At 38.9% G+C, this 22,822-nt stretch overlaps 1 protein-coding gene across 2 annotated transcripts; it reads left to right on the top strand.

The window, feature by feature from the left end:
- Positions 1 to 1,181: 1,181 nt before the first annotated feature.
- Positions 1,182 to 22,572, top strand: LOC148327588 (protein phosphatase 1 regulatory subunit 1A-like). Of its 2 annotated transcripts, none has more exons than XM_088309963.1 (7): positions 1,182 to 1,597; positions 12,354 to 12,414; positions 16,899 to 16,936; positions 17,041 to 17,104; positions 17,856 to 18,038; positions 19,470 to 19,598; positions 20,945 to 22,572. In XM_088309963.1, exons 1-7 carry the CDS (start codon positions 1,517 to 1,519, stop codon positions 21,025 to 21,027), a joined length of 639 nt encoding a protein of 212 aa, XP_088166089.1. In that variant the 5' UTR covers positions 1,182 to 1,516; the 3' UTR covers positions 21,028 to 22,572. The 2 variants fall into 2 exon arrangements, with proteins under 2 accessions (XP_088166089.1, XP_088166088.1); XM_088309962.1 differs by having other exon boundaries at positions 19,467 to 19,598.
- The last annotated feature ends 250 nt before the right edge of the window (positions 22,573 to 22,822 follow it).

Raw genomic sequence — 22,822 nt, 5'->3', positions numbered from 1 at the left:
GTAATATCAGATATCTCCTTGAATTTTCTGCATGATGTCACATTAATCAAATGTATTATCAGTAATTGTGAAGTTGGCTGTTCATTAATTGCCCGAAACATTTTTTAATGTTTCGTATGTAGCAATTAGAATACTCAATTCTTGCAGCAGCGTGAACATAATGCCATCTGACGAAGTATGTTGTGCTTCTCCCATTTGTTTCTTCCAACCTGAAGGTTCTTTATTGAAGTTCTTGCGGCCACAACAACAACCACTTGTCAACAACAACTTATTTCTACAGATGAAGGTGGGGACTGTTTTTAGTTTTTAACATGAAATTTACTGTGACTGGGTCTCCTAAATCAAATCTATTATGATCTGATTTAATGCAATAACACAACTACATGTCACACAATGTTTTTTCTTGTTTTTATAGTGTGGATGTTTGGGTGTCATGGAAAATCACTTTGCAAACTAAATTGATTAAAAAAGATCTGCCTCGGGCGAGCAGGAACAAAATACTTCAAACAATTTTTATTTATTTTTTTAGTTAATTTTTTTTGCTTGATTATATTTTTGTCATTCAGACAACATTGCATACATCAGTTGTCTTTATTATGGCCATTCATCCATCATCCGATCTGTTTCTCCTCACGAACTTTGCGGGGGTTTAGGATCTTATAACAGCTGTCTTCAGACAGTAGTACACCCTGGTTGCCAGCTAATCGCACACAAAGACAAACTAACATCCGCACTCAAGTACAAGCATTGTTGTTAAACAAATTAAACTTCTATCTCAAGGCTCAAATGCGGCTTAATTTCCCTCCAAAAATACATAACTCATAATCATGATCAGTTATGAGTAGTACACAATTTAAAAGAAGAACAAAAAAAAGCAGCATTATTCTTATTTTTTTTAATCATCATAACTCTGTGGTGCAATTAAATGTACTACAACAATCTTTGTGGGGGGCATTTGCTGTACATCTAGGACAGTTCGTCAGGGTGGGATGAAGAGGATGATGGCTCCCTCTTACACATTCAAGAGAGAGAGACTCACTTAGTCTTGCTCGCTCTCCCTGCCGCAGCGTTCCGAGCGCGCCAATACACACGGTAGGAGGTGTCTAAAAAGGGCGGGTCTTGCCTCCAGCTCAGCCAATGCGAGCGAAGGAGAGGCACTTCTAGCCCGGAGTGCCCTTGGCATCTCAGCATTGGGATCCAGAGAGCAGGCAAGGCAGGAAAGGCAGGTGCTGGGAAAGAGGTCACATTGGGAATATCCAAAAGGATGCCGAGAAGCTAGTGAATGACGGACAAGTGTACTTTTTGTGGAAACGTCAGGAAACCGTGACACCAGTATTGGTTTTTATTTTTTTTTCATTTATTTTCCTTCTCTGTCTTCACTTTGTTTCCCGGCTGCCTCACTCGGTGGAGTCCTCCTTCTTTCCTCCTTGCGCTCTTCAAGGACTGCTGACAGTCACAGACACTCACGCACACGCACACGCACACACACACACACAACTACTCGAGCACAGCCGCCATGGAAACCGGGAGCCCCAGGAAGATACAGTTCACCGTGCCACTACTGGACACCCACCTGGACCCGGAGGCAGCGGAACAGGTAACACCAGAGAAATGACAAACTTATATTTCCAGGAAAAAAAATTAGAAAAGCAAAATGTACATTTGATGTGGGGGAGAAAAAAGTATTCTTCATACAAAAGCAAATAGTTTGCCATCAGAGAAAAATGTTGTTATTTTTTGTATAGTTTGAAAAAAAAAAGTTGTGCGTAAGCTTTTTTTTTTTTTTTTTTTTTTAAAGTTGTTTCATTTTTCAGAAAAAAATCAAAGTCCGGCTGTGAGAGGAACATGAGCTACAAGTCCGGCAGCAAAGAATTACGGTGGAACATTCGCTAATAACTACGTTAAAGTTTGAATTTTTATCCTAAAATTGGCTTACCTTAACTAGAACAAGTATTTTAAGCGAAAGGTACAATCCTGGAGATGAATGAACTTTTAAACCTACATCAACAAGGACCTTTGGATAAAATGCAACACTGGATGTTTTTTTTTTCTTTACATTTTATTTGCCAATGTTTCGTCGTTTTTATTCTAAACGAGCTCTGCTTTTCGGGTGGCTAGGTGCGCTCCGCTCAGTTTCTGAACAAAGTTGTTTCGTATCCGCTTATCCGACTCGACTCTGACAAACTTAACTTCACATTTGAATAAGTTTATTAATGCTGTTTGTTTAAAATTGTGGACAGGACTGGCGAGATACAACAAGGAAAGATGCTGGGTGAGGATGCGATAATGCGCAGTCTATCAGCCTGTATGTACGACGCTTCCGCCATCTCTTTGAAACGGCGTGTATTTTCGCAATATGGCGGCCGTTATGGCTGTATTTTTTTTATTAAATTAATATTTTGGGGCGGCACAGTAGGCGACTGGTTAGCATGACAGCCTCTCTTTATAGAGGTGCTGGGTTTGATCCTGGGCTCCACTCTTCCTTTGTGGAGTTTGCATGTTCTCCCCATGCCTGTGTGGGTTTTCTGTGGGTACGCCGGTTTCCTCCCACATTCTTCCCACGTTGATTGGTTGCTCTAAATTTTCCCTAGGTGTGATTGTGAGCTTGCGTGCTTGTTAGTCTGTGTGCCTTGCGATTGGCTGGCAACCAGTTCAGGGCGTACCCCGCCTACTGCCCATAGACAGCTGGGATAGGCATCTGCATGCCTTTAACCCTCCTGAGAGGAAACGGCAAGGACGATAATTTTGCTTTGTTTTGTCAAAATCCTCCCAAATTTTCATTTGGATATTCCAACATTCTCGTTAGCTATGCATAAACCTTGTTGGTGTACCAAAGAAACAAATAGATAAATAGAGTAGTTGAACTTTTTTTTTTTCCCAGCAAACACTTTATTTTTCACATTTTATTTCCACATTATTTTTCAAATATTTCAGTGATCATTGTGAGCCCCAAAAAAACACATTGCTGCCTTTTTATGACTCCCCCATGCAGCCAATGAACTGTCTACACGTCCACCACTGGTGTGAGTAGAATGGAGTGTCTTCCACCACTCGTCACACACATACACATGCACACACACATGAAAACAAACAAACACACACGCGGGCTTGAAATGAGACACCTCAGCTTCCAGGAATGTCCGAAAGTTCCTTTTCTGTAATGTATTTCAAAAAGTCGTTTCAATGGAAGACGGCTCACAACGGGTGCATGTTAAGAGCCGCTCGTGAGCGCAGTGAATACAGTAGATGCGTATATCCTTGTTCTCTTCATATGATGAATCTTCTTTGAACAAGTCGGCCCATTCATATTGAATGAATCTTGTGTATAAATAGCCGAGATTTATGAACGTCTCTCTCATTCGCTGCTTCTGACGTGCGTCTTTCCCATTTACGTCCAGCATGACTCAGGCTCTCATGGAGACACGAGGGGGGCATTTTAGAGGTTTGCAGATTAGTGTGCAGTGTACCATGAAGGAGTATTTTGGGGAAAAAAATGCTTACACAATGAGGTTAAATTTATAATATTATTATGGAATGAAAATAATATTTTTAATGCATATATTAAGGAAAACATATACTTGCTTGAGTTGAAAAAGTACATTTTATTTGCTGAAAAAAAGTTAAAAATTTTGTCTGAAAAGTAGTGTGTTTTTCAGGAAAGAAAATGTACATACAGTTGAGGAAATCGCAAATGAATCAATTTATTCCTCTACAAAGTTGGAAAAATAAAGTAATTGTTTTAAATTTATTTTCAAGAACAAAGTCATATTTAGTTGGGAAAAATTAACAATTTAAGGTGAATAATGTCATGTCAAGTTTTTAAAAAAAATTATTTTAATTAAAAAATTAAATTGTATATTTTCAGGAAAAATTGAAATGATGTATAATTAATAATGATAGTAATAGTTTATGAATAGTCTTATTCTTTGAAAAAAAATATTTTTATATGTTTTTTGAGAAAGGGATACTTTTGAGAAAAAAGTAGTATTGATTTTTGTTTTTGTGTTTTTAAAAATTGTATATTTTTGAGGAAAGCATATTTTTGAGAAAAAAAGTAGTATATATTATTTTCTGGAAAAATATCTTAATCTTACGAGGATGAAGTCATATTGTTTCAAGGCTTTTGGGGATATTCTTTTTATAGAGAAGTCATATTTTCGAGAAACCACCAAAATTTGTAAAAGATTTGCTTAGATTTTTTTGTGAAAAAGTGATATATTGTCCATTTATGTACATTTCTGGGGAAACTGTCATTTATTTCGGAGAAGTTTTATATTTTCATTAAGATTGAAGTTGTGTAGTTTAGAGACAAAATTTGAGAAAAAATGCCCCAAAGTGGAACAATGTTTCACAAAAATGTCCAACATTTAATTTTCTGAAAATGGTAAAAACAGTACTATTAATTTGCTTCCTATTGAAGACACCTGCACATTTTGTGTATTTTGATTTTGCCTGAGGTTTTTTTTTTCAGTGCTGTTATTCTTCTTTTTACCCCGGTAAGCATCTGACTTATTAAAATACACCAGCTAGGACTTATGAATGCGTAATAACTGGGTGTGTGTCAACAAAATGGGCATAAAGCTGCTTTAAAAGTGTGAGCTTCGTGTTGGAACATTGCTTTTTATGCTGGTGTTTGTACAATCTGATACTTCTGGGCCTTTATTACTTTGGCAATTATTACAAATAGCACATGACTCATTACGCTTGAGCATATTTTAGTCACACTCCAACTGCGTGTATCCTCTTCTTTAGCCTGTTTTTTTGAAAATTGAGTTGCATTTTATCCCACAGTGTCAAATATGTTATGGTTACATAGGACATTTTTTTAATATGTAGCATTCACAAAAAAAGGCTGTATGAGTGTGACTGTTTAATGGTTTTATTCAGGTACGAGGGATTATTTATTTATTTTATTTTTTTGCTTAAAGCTTTAGTGTTCTGGTTATCAAGAATAGCATGGCATCAAAAGCTTGGGCGATTTTATGATAGGCACATGTGTGCACTTCTGCTTCATTTGTGACAAAGCCTTCCGTGTACTTATTTTGATTCTGTTTATGAATTCTGGTGATTTTAGTTCAATACAGTATGAACCTTGACTTGTAGGTGACCCAACTTTGGAGTTTTTTTTTTTTTTTTTTTTAGATCCGAGCTGTCACTTGACCATTTTATTGTCCAGTGCTGTGGGCAAAACTAAGTCACTAAAATGGTGACAGCAAACATCACATCAAGCAGCAGTGAGTGAGCAGTTGTTAAAAAAAAAGTGGCCAGAGTTTTATTGCCATATCCATTTGATGTTTAAACATAACACAAGAAAAAGTACGTTTGTGTATTTATTCAATACACAAAACATGCTTGATGCTAGCACACGTTTAAGTAATGGACATTTGAACACAACCGCTGCAGCAACACACATAGACAGACAAATGACTTATATTGCTGCAGCTGACAGAGTCGTTTAGTTGTGAAACTCTTTCTGTTTTTATGCAGTGACCATGAGGCAATGACCCATGAAATCATGCTGCATATATTGTTTAGTTCTTTACATTACATTTACATTGAATTATATTATCACAACATGTTTTTTTAAGAAGTACAGCTGTTGAGTGCTATTTTTCAAGGATTCACCATTTCATGAAAACCGACGTGGGCGACCATAAACTTGCGTTGTACCTTGTGCTGTTGAGTCTGTAATATGGAAAGATTAATTCATAAAAGACACAATAAATGTCTGCGTGTATGTGGGCGTGTGTGTGTGCGTGTGTGGGGGTGGGGGTGTGTGTGTGTGTGTGTGTGCGTCCGTACCACGGCTCACTGCCCCTTGCAAGCTGACACCTCTCTGCTGGTGAATCAGCTTATGTGGCGAGGCGCATGTCAATGAAAGCAGCCTCCCTGAGGAAGGTGTGTGACACTCACCATAACAACACCACGCACACACGGACACACACTCACGCAAATACACGCACACACACAAGTGTATCGCACTTAACACAACCTTAAGGTTTGAAGTGCCTGACCGCACTGATAGAGGCCTGGATTTCGTGTTTTAATGATTTGGGCACGTTTTGTAACATGAAAAAATGAAAAAATGAATGCAAATGAGCCGGCAAATTATCTCCCAATGAGATTTCACTTGTCATGAAGCCTGAAAAAAGTAGCAAAAATGTTATTAATTGTCCTAAAACTGTTTATGATTGTATTAATTAGTCATTTAAACCCTTAATTCATTGTAAAGTGATCCCAAAACAGTTTAACATTATTTCATTTATAATTTACAACATACTCTCGATAAGAAATGGCTTACATTATAAAAAAGAAAATGCACCGGAAGCACAACGATACCGGACTGTATGTTGTGGCTTCGAAGTCTGTAAAAAAAAAAAAGTTGAATTTGTTACGTTCCTGCAATCCCCTCTTTAATAAGGAAAAATGGGACTTTATAATATTGTGCTCTAAAAACATCTTGTACTAACACAATGGAAAAAAAAAAGATTGAACAATTTTTGGATTCTAACTGTGCACGACTTCGCCCCAGGGCGCCGTTTTAATAACGGACCTGCAGACGCAAACGAAGAAGAATTTCACAACTACTGGATTTGACTCAGTAAGCTGCAGTAATAATCGTTTTGTGCAGAACATAAATAATATGTGTTAGTTAATATTGTATTTAGGATTGTTATATTTTCTGTCTACATTTGTTGCTCCACTGTTTATTCAAATATCCTTTGAAAGGCTTGAAACGTACCGCCGCATAGATGCAATTTGTACGCCTGTCTGTGGCATTTTCCATTATATGTTAACATTAAACTCGAGAATGTGGTTGTTTTAAAGCTGAATTAGCTCTTGCTTGTCCAGCATGTTCAACCTGCTTGCGACGTTCATTGCCATTGATATGTGCACAGTTTATGTTTAATATGAAAAGGAGAATCAAAACGTGGAAATTACTCACAAGGTTCATTCTTTTACTTCAGAATCTTGCTATACAGTTTTTTTCTCCTATCAAGATTGTAATTATAGCACATCAGACGATATGTCATGCTAATTAAAGATAGTCTGCGATATCTGAGTTTTCAAATCTTGTTGAACTTGTTCCACCAGATTGATGAAGCTCATCACATCTGAAAGCTCATTATCATTTAGATGAGGGTCAACTTAATTAGCCAAATCAGCACAGACGATGATGATATGTTTCCATGTGTTATTTTATTAGGGCGCTCCCAGAAAGAAAGAGTGCTCCCCCGCTCCTCTTTCACATTCCAGCATCTTTGTCCTTGAGCTTAATAATGTAATGCAGATAAATTCCCTCACGGAAGCATATTTTCCAAGAAAATTCAAAGGCACGAAATGACTGCTCTTGTGAATCCATTCATCCGTTTCCTTTTTGCAGATGTGAGTCCAAGCCTGCTGCTCTGTGTAGCTTTGTAGACTTTTTTTGTGTGTTATCTGTGTATGTGGATGAGTGAGTCACTCACTGTGTGGGCTTGTGTTTTCAACCATAGTGCAGTGCAGAGAGATCACAATTGATGCAATCAATGCATATCGTGGCGGTCGGGCGGGAACCTCCTATGTCCAAATTTTTTTGTATTAAAACAAATCTATACTGTCAGTCACTGTCTGTCTATCCATCAGCTTGGACTAACCACTTTACAGAGTTGGCACAATAGTGTGCTTCAGGCCAAAATTGTCTCTCTGTCAAACAATGGGAAGCACCGCAGGCAATGAGACAGCCTATTCAGTTTGAGTTGTCCATCAGTGAAATTGAAGTCACAGAAGATGCCGAAGAGTGCAGTATTTTCCCCTTGAATGTCAGGCTCACTTTGAGCCACTAATAGCGACTTTGCCTGTCAGCAAAATGATGTGTGCCCTTTCTGCTGTTTTATGTTTGTACAAAACCTTTGACTGATCACATAAGAAGCCTTTGACATCTCCACACTGAACTGTAATTTGCGAACCTTAATCATTCATTCACTTTTCTGTTTCATTTTAAATTGTACATTATTAACATGTAGTTGTTGGTACTGCCCACTGGGGCTTTGTTTTCAGCCATGACAAAACTCTTGGTACCTGATTTTCTTGGATTCCAAATAGCAGGTGCTAAATTGCCTCTTTACTCACTCTTAGGAGATTAAGTGCATCGTTAGCAATCGATAAATGAAAGTGTTCAACACTGCAAGCTCTCAGGTTAATGAATTCGGAATTGGTAATGGTGGAGACTTATGAAGAAAACAATCGATCGCTCTTGTGTTTTTGGGGAAGCGAGCAACTGTATAAATGTTGTGATATGCTTGATTTAACTCATCCCAAAACTTGATAAAGTACACCTGCAATCCGCTTTGGGAGAGGCCAGAGCCAATTGTCACTTTGTGCTTAATTGAACCAGATGCAAGGGTTAAAAATAGTTTTGTCGTCGTTGATGACCTTGCTTTGCTAAAATCACAATTGGTCACAATCGCTTTTGTTTCTGGCATTTCAAATATATTTATTTTAAGCCTCTCGTTTTTTTTTTCGCCTAATGCTGATGCTGATACTTAATGGAAATCACATGCACGGTTTAATTGTTTAAGCAACTGATATTTAAACCCAAACGGTGCAGCAACTCAGTTAGGCATTCAATATAACTGTACTCAGCCGAATATTCTTTCTTCATCTATACCAGAGGTAGTCAATTAAAAGTCACAGAGGTCCACGACGAAAATTTCTTCCAATTAAAAGGTCAGTGTCAGGTTTGCTCGCCGGTGGGCGAGGAGGAGGTGGACCCAGAGGTGCGAGGAAGCAGGGAAAAGGGTAAACTAAAGGGAATTTATTAAATTAATCAATGAGGACAAATAACATGGCGTGGACAAACAAACGTGGCAGGGTGCAAAATGACTATGACGAACTAAACTTGACTAAACAGAACAAAAACCGAGGAACGAAGACAGTGACAAAAACTAGGGACAAGAGCGGGAGCAAGAGCGGGAGCGAAGCGAGAACATGAGCGTGAACGAGATCAGGGAGCGGTCGTGACAGTCCAAATGAAGCAGCAGGAGTAATGTTCCGAACATGGGTTGTCGGAGTGAGGTGTTTAAATAGTCCAGTCAATAGGGGAGCAGATGGGAATCAGGTGTGTTGATGATAACGGGGAACAGGTGCGTGGCTGGTGAGACAGAGTGCTGGGGGGAAACGCCCTACTCAGCTGACAAACATAAACAAAAGTGCACATGGTAGGAAAGTGACAAAAACAATAACAAAAGCACATGCAGACGAAAACAATGACAAAAACCCCTGTCATGCCCGACGCGGATCATGACAGTCAGAACCAAAGTCCAACTTCCCGAAATGTCGAGCCTATGTTCACATTTTTATATAGTTTCAATATTTAGTCATTTTCAACAGAGCGCACTTATATACTAAATATGTAGCAATGTTCCCATAAAAACACCTTTGCCAGTCAAACAAATATAAAGCGTTTATTTCACATTCAAGAAATGTGGCTCCAGGAATTTAAGGGTGCCACTTCCAGAAAAAACAGTAAAATATCTCCTGTAGAACTATATCAAGTGCTAAGCATTGAGTTAACATCTTTTACCTTTTTTTTTTTTTTTTTTAAATCAAAGAGTTATCAGCCTAAAAAAAACGGAAAGCCTAATTATCCAAGTAAAACAGGTCAACATGTTCAATACACAATCAATAAAAATGGCTGTCCTCATGAAAAACTAGTTCAAAATGAGCTTTGACACCACCTTTTCTTTTGAATATTTTTTTAACTTCTCTTAATGAGAAAAATTAGTTTGTGACTGCCCTGCCAGTGATTTAAATCTGGGTTGGAACAAAGTCAGGGCCATTGGGATTTGGTAGATTATTTCACACATCTGGGCTTTGTGTTTACCTTCAAATAATGTTTGTGCAACCACATTTAAGCACTCCTTCACAACTTCACCATCACTTGAACGTTTTTTATGTTTCCCCAAAATCCATGATACTTTTACTGAATATTCGTTTGCATGCCGCTGGGATGTAAACGAAAATGTAAAAATCTGTTGTACTGCACTCGAAGTTCGATGTTTTTGCGTGCTCTCACCTCAAACGTCAGCGGATAACTTTGCACAAAAGGGCGGTGCTTTGTTTCGTAGTGGCGCTTCGCAATGTTGCGACAGTTTCGGAGCATATGATGCACACTTGTTTTGAATCGGCTGCAGCCAGAACAAAACTAAATTTCTCCGTCCATTCATTTAAAACAACACGCATCGACCTTGCTAACTTTTTAGCAAGGCATACTGTCAGTCGAACTCTCTGCCGGTCTGCTGCGCAATTGGCAGTGGATCGTAATCAAAAGATTTGATTGGCTCAAATCAGTGACGCCTTTTCCATATTAACTAGAATTGCAGCGCCAACGTTTGCGAATGCGCCCTGAAAAAAAATTCATCATAGATTGGCCATGGGTCCGGTCCGAACAATCCGGACCGCGGTCCGCCATTTGGTGATGCCTGATCTATACTGTACAGAGACGTCTATGAATGCTATATCCGTCTGCCTGTTTTTTACTGCCCTCCAGTGACCAAGGTGGGCAGCAGCACAATGGCCATTAAATTTTCAATTCTATTTATGTCATCACTGGGTGTTGCAAACTGTGATTTACGAGTGCGGTCACAAAATGAAATAAACTTATATCTTAAGGCACCACTACAATTAGTCACAGTGTTATGTTCAAACAGTGGCTTACACACTTAATATGCAATATACCTTTTTGTAATTACACCTCTGCCTCATTTTTGAGAAACATATTTGCTTATTACGATCCACGGTTTTAGTTGGTCGTTATAGTAGTACTTGGAGAGCTAAGTGTTTTTTAGTGATCGTACTTGATGTCAAACAAAATCAAGAACCTCTGTTGTAGACTTATTTAAAAAGCACATATTTCCTGCATATAGCAACTACTATAACGTGAGTTGTTTTTTTGTTTTTTTTTTGTCGTCATGAATAAAAACAGAAGCATGAGAGCAAAGTGCTGAATGGGTCAATATGCAATCAGGATGTGAGGTTGGCAGCATCCAAATACAGCCGGAGCAGGCGCGCATCTCTGACTACAGAAAAGGCACAGAGCACACACTCTTATTCACACGGCCTTCCTGTACTCCGCTGATACGGCTTCAATGCTAATGAAGCCTCTTCAGCCGTGCTGCTGTCGTAGTGCTCGCTTCACTGTATTTATGCACATTATTCCTTCCATGGCAACTCCGTGGTAAGCATGATAATTCTACTTGCCCATTATGTGTTTTGGGAGCAATAATCAAGCAAGCAAATTCCATCGTGTCAGCCTGTCAACAATTTGGAACTAAATGCCGTGGTTTTCTGGAAGCAGGATAAGTGGGATCTACGCTAATGTCACGGCTCATTCAACAAATGCGACTCGGGCATCTTTAAAGTGGGTCACATGGTTCATGGTGGCTGTAAAATGATGTGAGCTGGTTTAGAAACGCGCAATTAGTAACATCTTCAATATAAAAATAGCCTATTTAAATACTCTCTGGGCATGTTTTTGCAGCAATAATTTTTTTAAAGGTCTTTAAACATCCATCCATCATCCGATTCACTTCTTCTCATGAGAGTCGCGGGACTGCTGTAGCCTATCCCATCTGTCTTCGGCCCAAACTGGTTGCCAGCTGATCGCAAGGTGTTTAAACATACTTAAAATAATAAAACCACATCTAAGCACATATAATATGTTAAGTGAGACAGAGAGTAATCCCGCAGCGTGTTTACTGTAAATAAATTCTTTTTTTTTCTTCTTATCGTCTCTCAACATGTGCAAAGATTTACATCATAAATTTAAACACAAAACCGTCAATTTCTGTAAGCATAAAGAGCAAGATTACAAGAGATGACATTCAATTATGTTCAACAAAAACTAGGTAGTGCTGAAATACATTCTTTAATGTTCCATTATTCTTCACTTAAATATACTGCTTTTTGATTAAAACACGTGTGCCGCCGCCTAGTGGTCACCAGTGAAATTACACTAGAATGAGCATTTGACCAAAATAGCGGTATTAACTGTACTATTATTATTATTATTATTATTATTATTATTAACTGTATGCCAGGGAGAATCTAAATTTAGCCCGGCTTGTTAGCGTAAGTTACGGAGAGTCGTTGACGTATGTACAGTAGATGTGCATTTCCGGCACATTTTTTTCAAAAGTAATTATCTGTAATTTATTATTTATTGGGGTGCTGTTGTATGATGATTTTGAATTATAGGATCATAGTTGTACGCTTTAAAAAAATGGTGGCGGTGTGAATTATTTACTGGGCCTGATCCCCATCCCTCGCTAACTTTGCACCAAATTTTAAATAACTTTCTTCTACTCTTTCAGATTAGGAGACGTCGGCCTACACCTGCAACTTTAGTGGCATCCAGCGACCAGTCGTCACCAGGTAATAACACTAAACAAACATACACTAGATCTCTCCAGTTAAAAAACTGTAAATCTTTTTAAAAACAGTTTGTTGCTTCATAAATGTTCCCTTCTTACTCCAAATGTGAGTCTTACGACGATAAGGAAGGCACGCTGGGTGCACGTTTTGTTCAACTTCACACACAATTCCGCATCTTATTTTGTCTTGGATCTTCAGCTTCAGAGCAGCAAAAACATGCAGGCCTTCTCTCGAGGGAATACGCGGATCAAACACAACAGCGCTCCTCTGGAGGGTTCCCTTGTGCACGAGTCAGCCCTGACTTGCTCGTCGCTGCCTCTGTTGTTGCACCACCTGTGTTTGTGTGCGTGTAACATGGTCCTGGAATAAAAACAAGCGGTAGAGTTGAATAGACGGTGCTATAATGTTTTGGATTAATGAATTTAAATGAAAATGAGAAAAGGAGAAGATTAGGCCATATTATGAAGCTAATGAATCATTCGCCTATCAGTGAATAAAAAAGGCTGTTTTCCAACAACAATGTCATACTTTTCATGTTAAATCCGAGTAAATTCTTCTGAGAACAAGCTTATACTTTATATCTTTTTCTCAAAAGGTTGACTCATCCAATACAGTTGCGGTAGTATGTGTCATAGCTGAGTGTACGATTTTACATAAGTAAAAGCTCTTTATCAGAGGCGGTCTTCTGAGAAAACAATATCCAAGCGCGACAATTAGGGTTGGCTCAGTAAGTGATCTTTATGTCTGTCTGTTCATTTATCCAAACGAAATGTTCTTTTTTTTTTTTTTGCAACATCCGTCGTTTGAAACACATCCCCGCACGGCGCACTTCTTAGACTCACAATGAGGCTCAAAAAGAGTGGAGATAGATAGGGCACTCGCGGTATTTTGCGAAGGTCCCCTTGCCTCACCTGTCCAACTCAACATGAAAAAAATACCATGAAAGAACTGGAAGGGGTGTTGTGTTACTCATATTATGAAATTTTTGTAAGTTTAAAATGTTAATTTGTCAAGAATTGAGTTTAAGTACTCAAAAATAATCTCCATGACTTATTTAAAAAAAAAAAAAAATTATTATTTTATTTGAAGACTATATCACCCATATATATATATATATAGTAGTATATAGTGTTATATAGTGTTAAAGCTGCTAACAAGACTTCACTGATCCACCAGTACATATAAATGTACAATCCCTTTCATTTTAAACACTTCATATCGTATTGTTTGCTAAGAAAAACACTGCGCAGCATGATCTTTATTTTAGGTGCTTTCTCCCAATGAAATCACAAGACACAGACAGCAGATTGAAATACAACGTGGAACATTGGTCACAAGCTGGAACAGATGCATTGATCCAGACTAGGGCAGGCGGAGGATGCTGTTGGGGGATGGGAGATGAACTGATACCACGATGAGGTGGAGACGAGCTGTTCTGGCGTGCCCTAAATCACACAGAATCCTTGCATTATTTATTAGCCTGCCTCATGCACGCCCCGTGAACCTTCCCCCTCCCCTCTGCCCAGTCCCCCTCCCAAAAACACCCATCAGAGGTCGCAGATGTACACACAAGTTGCATTTAACCGAAATGAGAATGGCGAATCTGTGTCAAGATGGTAGTCGGTTCTTATCCCCATGACACTGACACGTTAGCGAGATCAATGATGCAACATGAAGCTTAAAATAAGTTTCACTTCCCTCCTTTCATGTATTATTGGGCATAGAACCATATTCAGTATTTTCAAAATGGCTTTTCAAGATGGAAACTGATGTGGGGGAGGAAATGTTTTTCTTCAATATCCTGTCTCACAAAAATGAGTACACCTCTTAAATATTTAGGAAATTTCTTTTCTCATTGAAAAGCACACTTTACTAAGTAATCAGTGTCCATCTTCTATAACAGTGTAAAATTACTGCCCTGTCAAAATATCTCACCACACTGACTTTAATATCTCTATCACTGGCAACAAAAGTGAGTACGCCCAAATCAGCCACTTTCCCTCCCCGGTGTCAGGCGACTGACGCACCGGTGTTACAAGAACTTTCCACTTTTTTTAAAAACAATTTTGTTTGGTTTTGCAAGTTTAGGTAATGCCGCACTTGGCAGTCTCCTAATAAACGTGGCTTTATATTTGTCTAAATGACGCTTGACCTCGTCAATTGTTGTTATGCATGAAGATGGCCTGGGGCAAGGCTAAGGGAGTCGGACAATTACAGAGTTTCAGGGTGGGGGCAATGCTGTTAAGGCAGAGCTGGAAAATATTGGCAGGCGCACCAAATTTTCACATTGGGTGTATTCACTTTTGTTTCTCGTAGTTTCGACATTAATGGCTGTGCACTGAATTCTTTAGAGGGCACAGTAACTTCACACTGGCATCCAAGCTGTAAGATGACTACTTTAGATTGTGGTAATCGAATATTTACCCCAAAAATATTTTTGTGGTGTATTTCAAAGGTGAATGCAACAAAGGAAAGACAACTTAGAAAAATAGTACTGGACAAGAAAATCCAAGAACAAATACTAGAAATGTGAAGCATTTTTCCACTTGTGCTCTGATTTGCTACTGCTTTTGCTCTTGGGGTGGAAAAAAGCGAGTTGAGTTGGAGCACCACTCGGTTGCTAAGTAGAGCATCCGTCCACACAGAAGCTTGTCTGTGTTCTCATCTGGCTTTGTGTCCACCAGTCAGTCAGCTGGGAGTCTCCAGCGCGCTAGAAAAAACTTTTATTACTGGCGTTATCTCCGCTTCATGTGGGCGCAGATGGGCTCGGAGACACACAGAGAAGGCAATTAGAATAGACATCAATACCAAAGCCATATTTCACGTTTTTTAACCCAACTAGTAATCTGCGCATCTCTTATTACTGCCACGGCTGCTCACTCTTCCTGTAGATGACACGCGATGCTTTGAGGGCTCAGATTTCATTGTTAGCAGTCTCATTTTTCTCTCTGCAATCTCCTCCATTTTTTTTTTTTTTACACATTAAAGTAATTACCTCGGTAGTTTTTAAATGAAATCCTCATTTGAATTGTCGAATTTGATTCAGTCTCAACTACTTTGCTGTCTAAAGAAATTGCAACATGACCATCCTGCAAAAACGGGACTTAAACCTCACATACTGCTTGATTCAAATTTGACTCAAGTGACCCAAAATACACAAAATTTAAATATATATATATTTTTTTTATTCTTTTGTACTGGTGCTATGTCATTTGTGTACGCTGAGACTGTTGTATTCATTTCAGTTAATCTTGAAGCATAATTTTAAAAACTCTCTGCCTGATGTACACAGATGTGTTAAAGCCATTAGAAACAGTGTGTTATGAAATATAAATCTCTATTTGCCTTGAAGGACTCCTCCATTTACTGCCACTGAGTTTTCACCAGCTCTATAATCGCTCTATAAACCTTTCCAAACTCGCCGCATGCGCTAGAAATAAGGCCGAGCAGAAATTGCAAGTCGTAACGTAACAGTTTCAACCGTGACGATCCGAGCGTACGTTTGCCGCTTCAAACAAGTGACGAATATAGAAACCCACCAGCGCTCGCTTTTAAGTTGGAGCAATGTATGCGCACTGGCGCGCTGCCTCCGGGATGGTGTATAGGTTGCCGAGCAACAGGATGGTGTCCTAGAAAAAGTTCCACTGTGTGTGCGTTTTACTGTATCGCTCACAATTTTTACGCTTTCAGCACCAGTCAACAAATACTTCTTTTTATATTTGTGACGGTCATGTGGACTAAATTGCCCACAGCTCCTCTTTGTCTCCTGGTGGTCATATGGATCTTCAACTTGCTTCACACCACAGTCCATGAACTATATTTCAAGCCCCATTGGAAGCATTACTAGTACTACTAAAATGGAAATCAAAACTCTACACTTCCCTGTTCAAATGCAAAGTTTATATGAAGATGACTCAGATAAATCATTGAAAACTTTTTCTGCCATTACATAATTGAAAAAGGGAGAGGAAATATTTTCAAAAGGGGAAATAACTGTGATAAAGAGCGCACTCGCTTATAAGCAGGGATGGAGATGTGTTCCGAATTACCCAATCACATTCAAACTCACCTGCCAACATTTGAAGTGCCGCTGATCAACCATAAGTACATTTCAGCTTTTCTTGAATGTTTTTCATTCCATTTTTTTGTCCCACTGACTTTTTCCCATCACTCTTTGGAACTGTTCATAATTCCCTCCACCTTGACTAAGGCCCCACTTCCAGCTTGGTGATGCGCAGCGTTGTATTGTCGCTAAACATATCATTTGCAATTATGGCAGGTAAATTTGACCTTGGCTTAAACATTTTGCAGAAACACATTTGAAATTGCATGCACGCATATGTAAAAATGTGTTACGAGCTGATGAAAGCAATTTGTTGACTTTTAAGAAGGGTGTGTAGACTTTTTATATCCATATATATATATATATATATGTTTGAATGCCTCTTGTTTCTTATTTCATCATGTTTGGGTCCCTCCCGCAGAAATTGATGAAGACCGTCTGCCTAACCAGCTGTACAAGGTACCTTCAGTCATCAAATAAACGACAAAAAAGATATATATATTTTTTTGGTTTTTTTTGATTGTCAGATTTTTTTTTTTAAATATATATTTTTCATTTTCAAGGCTGCCTTGTTGAACTCCCCTCGACAGCGGCGAAAAGGACAAAAAGGAACACCTACGATGAAAGGTGAGTTATGCCAACAGTGGATTGTGAAGTTTTTGTGCGCGTGGGTGTAGTATCCATGGTGATACATACGTACTTATTGCTTTCTGCACAGCATGGACATGGATCTCGACCGAGCAATTAAAAGATATTAAATGGAATTTTACCGGTATAGGCACCTTCATGAGTTTATTAAAACGTGTGATTCACCTTAGTTTGTAGTTGCTCATATTAGTGTAGTTTTAGAACAGCTTGCGTTGGTTTGAGTAAATACTGGGAAGGTGTTAAAAGATATTCAAAGGTATTACCCTTAACTTGAGGATTTCTGTAACACCCTGATTATACAGAGCCTAATTAAGTGGAAAATTAATGATGGTGGGATTTTTTATTTTTTTTTTTAATTTAGTTTTCCCGCTAGGCAGCCCTTCGAGGATAGAGTCAGCCTACTTTAGTTCCCACTTCGATGTGATTAAGAGTAATAGTATCAAGTTTCAAGCATCCCCCTCACTCATAATCATGACTGGAGGTTGAAAATATATACATTTTTTAAAATACATTTAAATGGCTTTTAATATTTTTTTGAACGTGCTGGATGTCTGATCACGTCTCCATCTCCAACTCCGTGTATTAATCCCCTCTCCTCCTCCTCCTGGTTGCCTTCGTCTCCCGACACTCTTCTCCCCAACGGCCCCCTCCTTTAAAATTCTGCCAACATTCACTCAGCCTCCTTTTCCCACCGTGTTATCCTTGATCCTTATCCTTTGCCTGGTCCCAGAGCTGCAGTTTCTGGTGGAGCATCACCTATACAGGCAACAGCAAGGAGGCGCTGACGAGTGCTCCTCCGAGAGTTGTCTGTCGGACCGGCCCAGCCCCGACTCGGTGGCCCCGGGGGAAGAGCTCCCGCGGGACGATGAGGCCACCGCCGAAGCCTTTGAAAAGCTGCGCTGCCAAATGGAGGGTATGTACAGCGCAGACGATGATGACACAGATTGATAAAACAGAAGTGCGCTAAAGTTTGGACACATTTTCAAAGTAATCTGAAACAATTCGCACAAATTGTGATGTAAAAAAAAAAAAGTCACAATGAAATGTTAAACGGGGGAAAAAAAGAATAGGAAAGCACACATGAAATACAATAAGAAAAACTAACATTCCCAAGCCTTTGCTACACAGTGAGTTCCCACCTTTAGGATAGTGGATTATTTTTTTTCATACATATATTGAGAAACATATTATCAAAAATGAATAACACATATTTTGCATGTATTCATGTATTTTGTCCATATTTAAAATAACATTTTAGTCATGAATCTGGTTAGGAAGTCCTACGTGACCCCCTCCCCCCCTGTAGCACGGGTGAAAAATTGTGGCCCCCTGCAGCATTTAAATTGTTCATCCGTGCTCTATAATATTTAAAAATATTTATTCGGCCAGTTAATATTTTTTTGTTGTGTAATTTTTTTTATTGACAGTGTCAATTTGAATGAACATAAATAAATGATGAGCTTACTCATTTGTGTCGGTATCTCCTGCTACGTATTTGGACGTTGTGTCCTTGCTTTTAGTGACAAAGAGCGCGCGTTGGCGCTCCATCTCAGCCTCAGTAATTCACTTTAATAGCAGGTCACCAGATGGTCGTAGAGTGCAGCACATACCCTGCACATGCATCCAGTAATTGCCTTGGCTTAATGCATCACAAAAGCGGGATCTCTGGAACCAACATATATTGTGTGTGTTTGTTTTTAGTGATGTCTTGTATAGTATACCTACAGTATTATAATTCATAACGTGGGTCATGTATTGAAATACTGTTGGTAAAATATCATGCTAACATCATATTGTGAATACTGCATTGAAATCATTCATCATTTGTATCAGAAAAATAATATGAATACAGTATGACGATACTATTGATAGGCTATCTGAGTCATATTGTGATTTTGTTACAACCTTCAATATCGTAAGGGTGTGTGGTGGTGGCATGCTATTGGGCACAAAGAAATGACAAAATATTGTCTTATCTTATCTTAGCATGAGTTGCTTTGTGTACTATCAATGTATATGCATTGTAAGTATTGCATGTTTTTTGTAATTGTGATTACTGTTTTGTTATATATCGTTGGCGCAATAATGCAATAATATAGCATGCCTTGTGAATCGTGATATGAAAGCCGTCATATCGATTGTATTTTGTTTGTGCACGGAGCAGTTCTGTGTATTATGGCCATGTGCCTTCATTAATGTGGGCCCTTGGAAATAAACTCAGCGTGAGTAAATACAGTAACACGTAAATGTCAAGCAGCATTGATCGAGCACATAATGTGCTTCTAATGAGCCCACCCATCATCGGTCAATTATCTTGACTCCCGTTATTTTGCGTTTGCAGCAGAGTTCTCCAGGGAGACTCTGTCAGAGGCGGACCTAGGTGGATTGGAGTGCCCCCTCTCTAAGGAAGAAGACGACTGTTCCACTGTTGCTTCGTCAGATCATTCATCGCAGCTCAACAATGCACAAACAGGTAAATAAGAGGGGAAAATAACACCATGTTATGTAGGCAAGTAGGTTTTCCCTGGTGGTGCTCTTTTATCACATAAATATGCAAAGTGTGTTTCGCACAAATTTTTCTCAAAGCTCTGCTGTGGCTCGAACAGTACAGTAGGCCTTTCTTGTTTGTAAGCTTTTTTTAAATTTATTTATTTTTTTAACACAAATATTGTTCAAACCAGAGTTGCCATATAACACGTCCGGTGGTCTTTAAAGTGCTGCGTCAAATAAATGAAGCTCAAATTCAAATCAAAAGTCGACACTACGTCGGAGCTACAGTACATTATCGCTTATTTTACAAAATGCGTGTTGCAGACATGATACCAAAGGGTCTAGTTCCATTATCTGTTCCACTATTTTCCTCACAAGGGTCGCTGGGGGGTGGGGGGTGCTGGAGCCTATCCCAGTAGGCGGGGTACACCCTGATTTGGTTGCCAGCCAATTGCAGGGCACACAAAGACGAACAATGATCCGCTCTCACACTGATGGACAATTTTCAAGTGTTCAATCCGACGACCATGCATGTTTTTGGAATGTGGGAGGAAACCGGGGTACCCGTAGAAAACTCACACAGGCATGGGCAAAACTGGAAGGTCGGACCTACTACCTCTGTGAGGCCATCGTGCTAGTACCTCCAGATTTAATTGAGTTGTGCGAAAAGTAGGTCTGACTCGTAAGTAATGAAAGCCAATTCAAGGTTGAATAAAAAATACTTGAGCAAACAAAATAATTTGTCCACTAAAGTATTTGTTTCCTGACCTCCAGTACTACATTATACTTGTCAATCAATATGTCCTGATCTCTGAAGACAGAGCTCTTAGAAAGTGTTGCCGCATTGGTTTTTAAGTGCATGACATCACCATGGCAACAATACCTATGGAAACTTAATTAACATTCACTGGGCTGTCGCACATGGTCCTTTCGTGGTGGGAAAATGTAGTCTGAATGCAAGACTGTTTTGTCTCGTCGACATTGCCAACTTGTGAACGTTTACAGAGCTAATCGCTAACTTGTTTCAACTCTGAGGAAGTAACACAGAGAATGGCAACATTCGATGTGGGATTTTCTTTTCTAAATATTTATTTTTTTCCTAAAAAGTAACATATTTGAAATATACCATCAATTCTGACTTCTTGTTTTGGATTATTTGCACAATATAGTGATAATATTGTAATGTTAGTAACTTTGTAATTCACGTGCGTAATTTTTCTCACTAGCAGGGATCGAGTCAAAACACCACCGTACGCAGGATAAACAAGAAAAAACAGTTTTTTTTTTAAATTTCCAAGACTAACTGTCATGCGTGACTGTATTTCGCAGACACAAAAGCGGCGACATGCGGCACCAGTCAGCAAGCCGACGAGAAGACAAAGAAGCTCAGCAGCCCAGGGACAGAAAAATAAATGTTGAAAACGAAGAAGATGAAAAGAATGAATTAAGGCACTCGTTGCGTACATCATAAATGCTGCTCCTTTTACACAGCCAGCTCCACACAATGACAGAAGATTTTGTGTGGACAGTCCTTCAGGGCCTCGGTTACCAGCCACAAAACAACATTCATACGCAGCCATTCGGTTTCCAAAGGGATCCTTACGTTTTGCTTCTATAATTCCAATTTCCCACTATTTAAAACACTCATTTCACTGTCCAATTTACATATTACACGTCTCTTGTCATGTCAGCATTTCATTTACGTGTTAACACACAATCTCATCTTATGTGCCATGACGTCTGCGATTGTTTCATCCCAGCAATAACACCGCTTTTGTACCTCATGAAATGGAACACTTTCAACACAGTCGCTAGTAGCGTTAGTTTAAGTTTCATTTGAATATTCTTAACAGGCGTACAAGTCTAACGGTATCCACTCTAAAAAAAACAAAAAAAAACTGAAAATGCTACCTGATAGACGTAATGAAAAAGGGACCAGGCAGACGTAGATAGATGAATAGATGCAGTCGTACTTTTCTATAATTGTGTTAAATGATGACGCCAAAGCCTGACTGAAAAGGAATTGGTATCAAGGAAGTAAGGTGTGCTTCTCAACGTTGAGACGTTTGAGCATTTATCCGATATCCAGCTTCAGGGCCACATACTAGTATGTTCTTTGTTCTCATTCATAAGACAATTCAGTGCACTTGTAGAACGACTGTCGCACTATTCACATTTTTTTCCACTACTACTACGTTTTTAACAACTTTTCATGAAGCCATTTGATGATATATTTAATATCAATGATACATGGCTGGGATATCCTTATGGTCAACTGAATGGTTGTGTTTTAGTGCTTCAAGTGCTTTACATTGGAGATCACGATACTGAAAAAATGCGCAAATGTAATTCCATAAACTTGATATGTTGGTGAGTAACTTTGTCATTTTTTAGCCTGTGTTGTTAGTGGTAGTTCGGAGAGTCTTCTCCAAATGTGCACGTAAATGTGCAGGGGATGAAATGAATTGGAAGATTTAATTGATAGAAGCCAGGCCCTTGTTCCATTACATCACATGTCTCCTTTGCTAGTAATTTTTTATTTATTTTTTTGTTGATGTAAATTCATCTCAAAACTCACCTTCTTGCATGGTACCAATAGATTTTATTGTGCTTAATTTTGTATGACACCAACCCATTTTACAGTAAATACTAGGGTGATATTTCTTAGTCTTAGGAACCACAACATTTTAAATTCCTCCTAATTGAAGTTGCAATAATATGGAGATTGTGACAATCGTTTCACATTTATGGTACAACGCACGTATCAGCCCCAGAATTGCCCCCCCGACCTTAAAAAACCATGACAAATTTCTCTTTTTTTTCCTGCAATGTATTTATGCATTCCGTAGTGTTTGTCTTGTAAAAAATGGTATTTAAACTCAATCCATTTGTTCCATGCTTACTTGAATAGATCAGTTATCAAAATGTGTTTGATACAATAAAATGTTTAAATTGGTGATGTGCTCTGATTTATTTCAATGATGAGAAAGTTTTCGCAAGCATGCGCCAGTGGCCATGTGGTTCATTGAGGGTGACTCCCTAAAAATAGGCCTCACGTATTAATAATTCATTGAACTTTGAGCCAGAAGCACGAAAAGCATACATTTTTCATAAACACGGCAGCTTACATTGAGGGGCATTGCATCAACCTAAGTCTATAAGCTGACACTTCCGGCTAACCCTTAAAAGTACGCATCAGTTGAGGCA

The sequence above is a fragment of the Idiotropiscis lumnitzeri genome, chromosome 11, assembly GCF_059441095.1.
Source record: "Idiotropiscis lumnitzeri isolate Australia: NSW breed Sydney's pygmy pipehorse chromosome 11, RoL_Ilum_1.0, whole genome shotgun sequence".
NCBI lineage: Eukaryota > Metazoa > Chordata > Actinopteri > Syngnathiformes > Syngnathidae > Idiotropiscis > Idiotropiscis lumnitzeri.
This window is presented reverse-complemented; position numbering and strand designations above follow the sequence as displayed.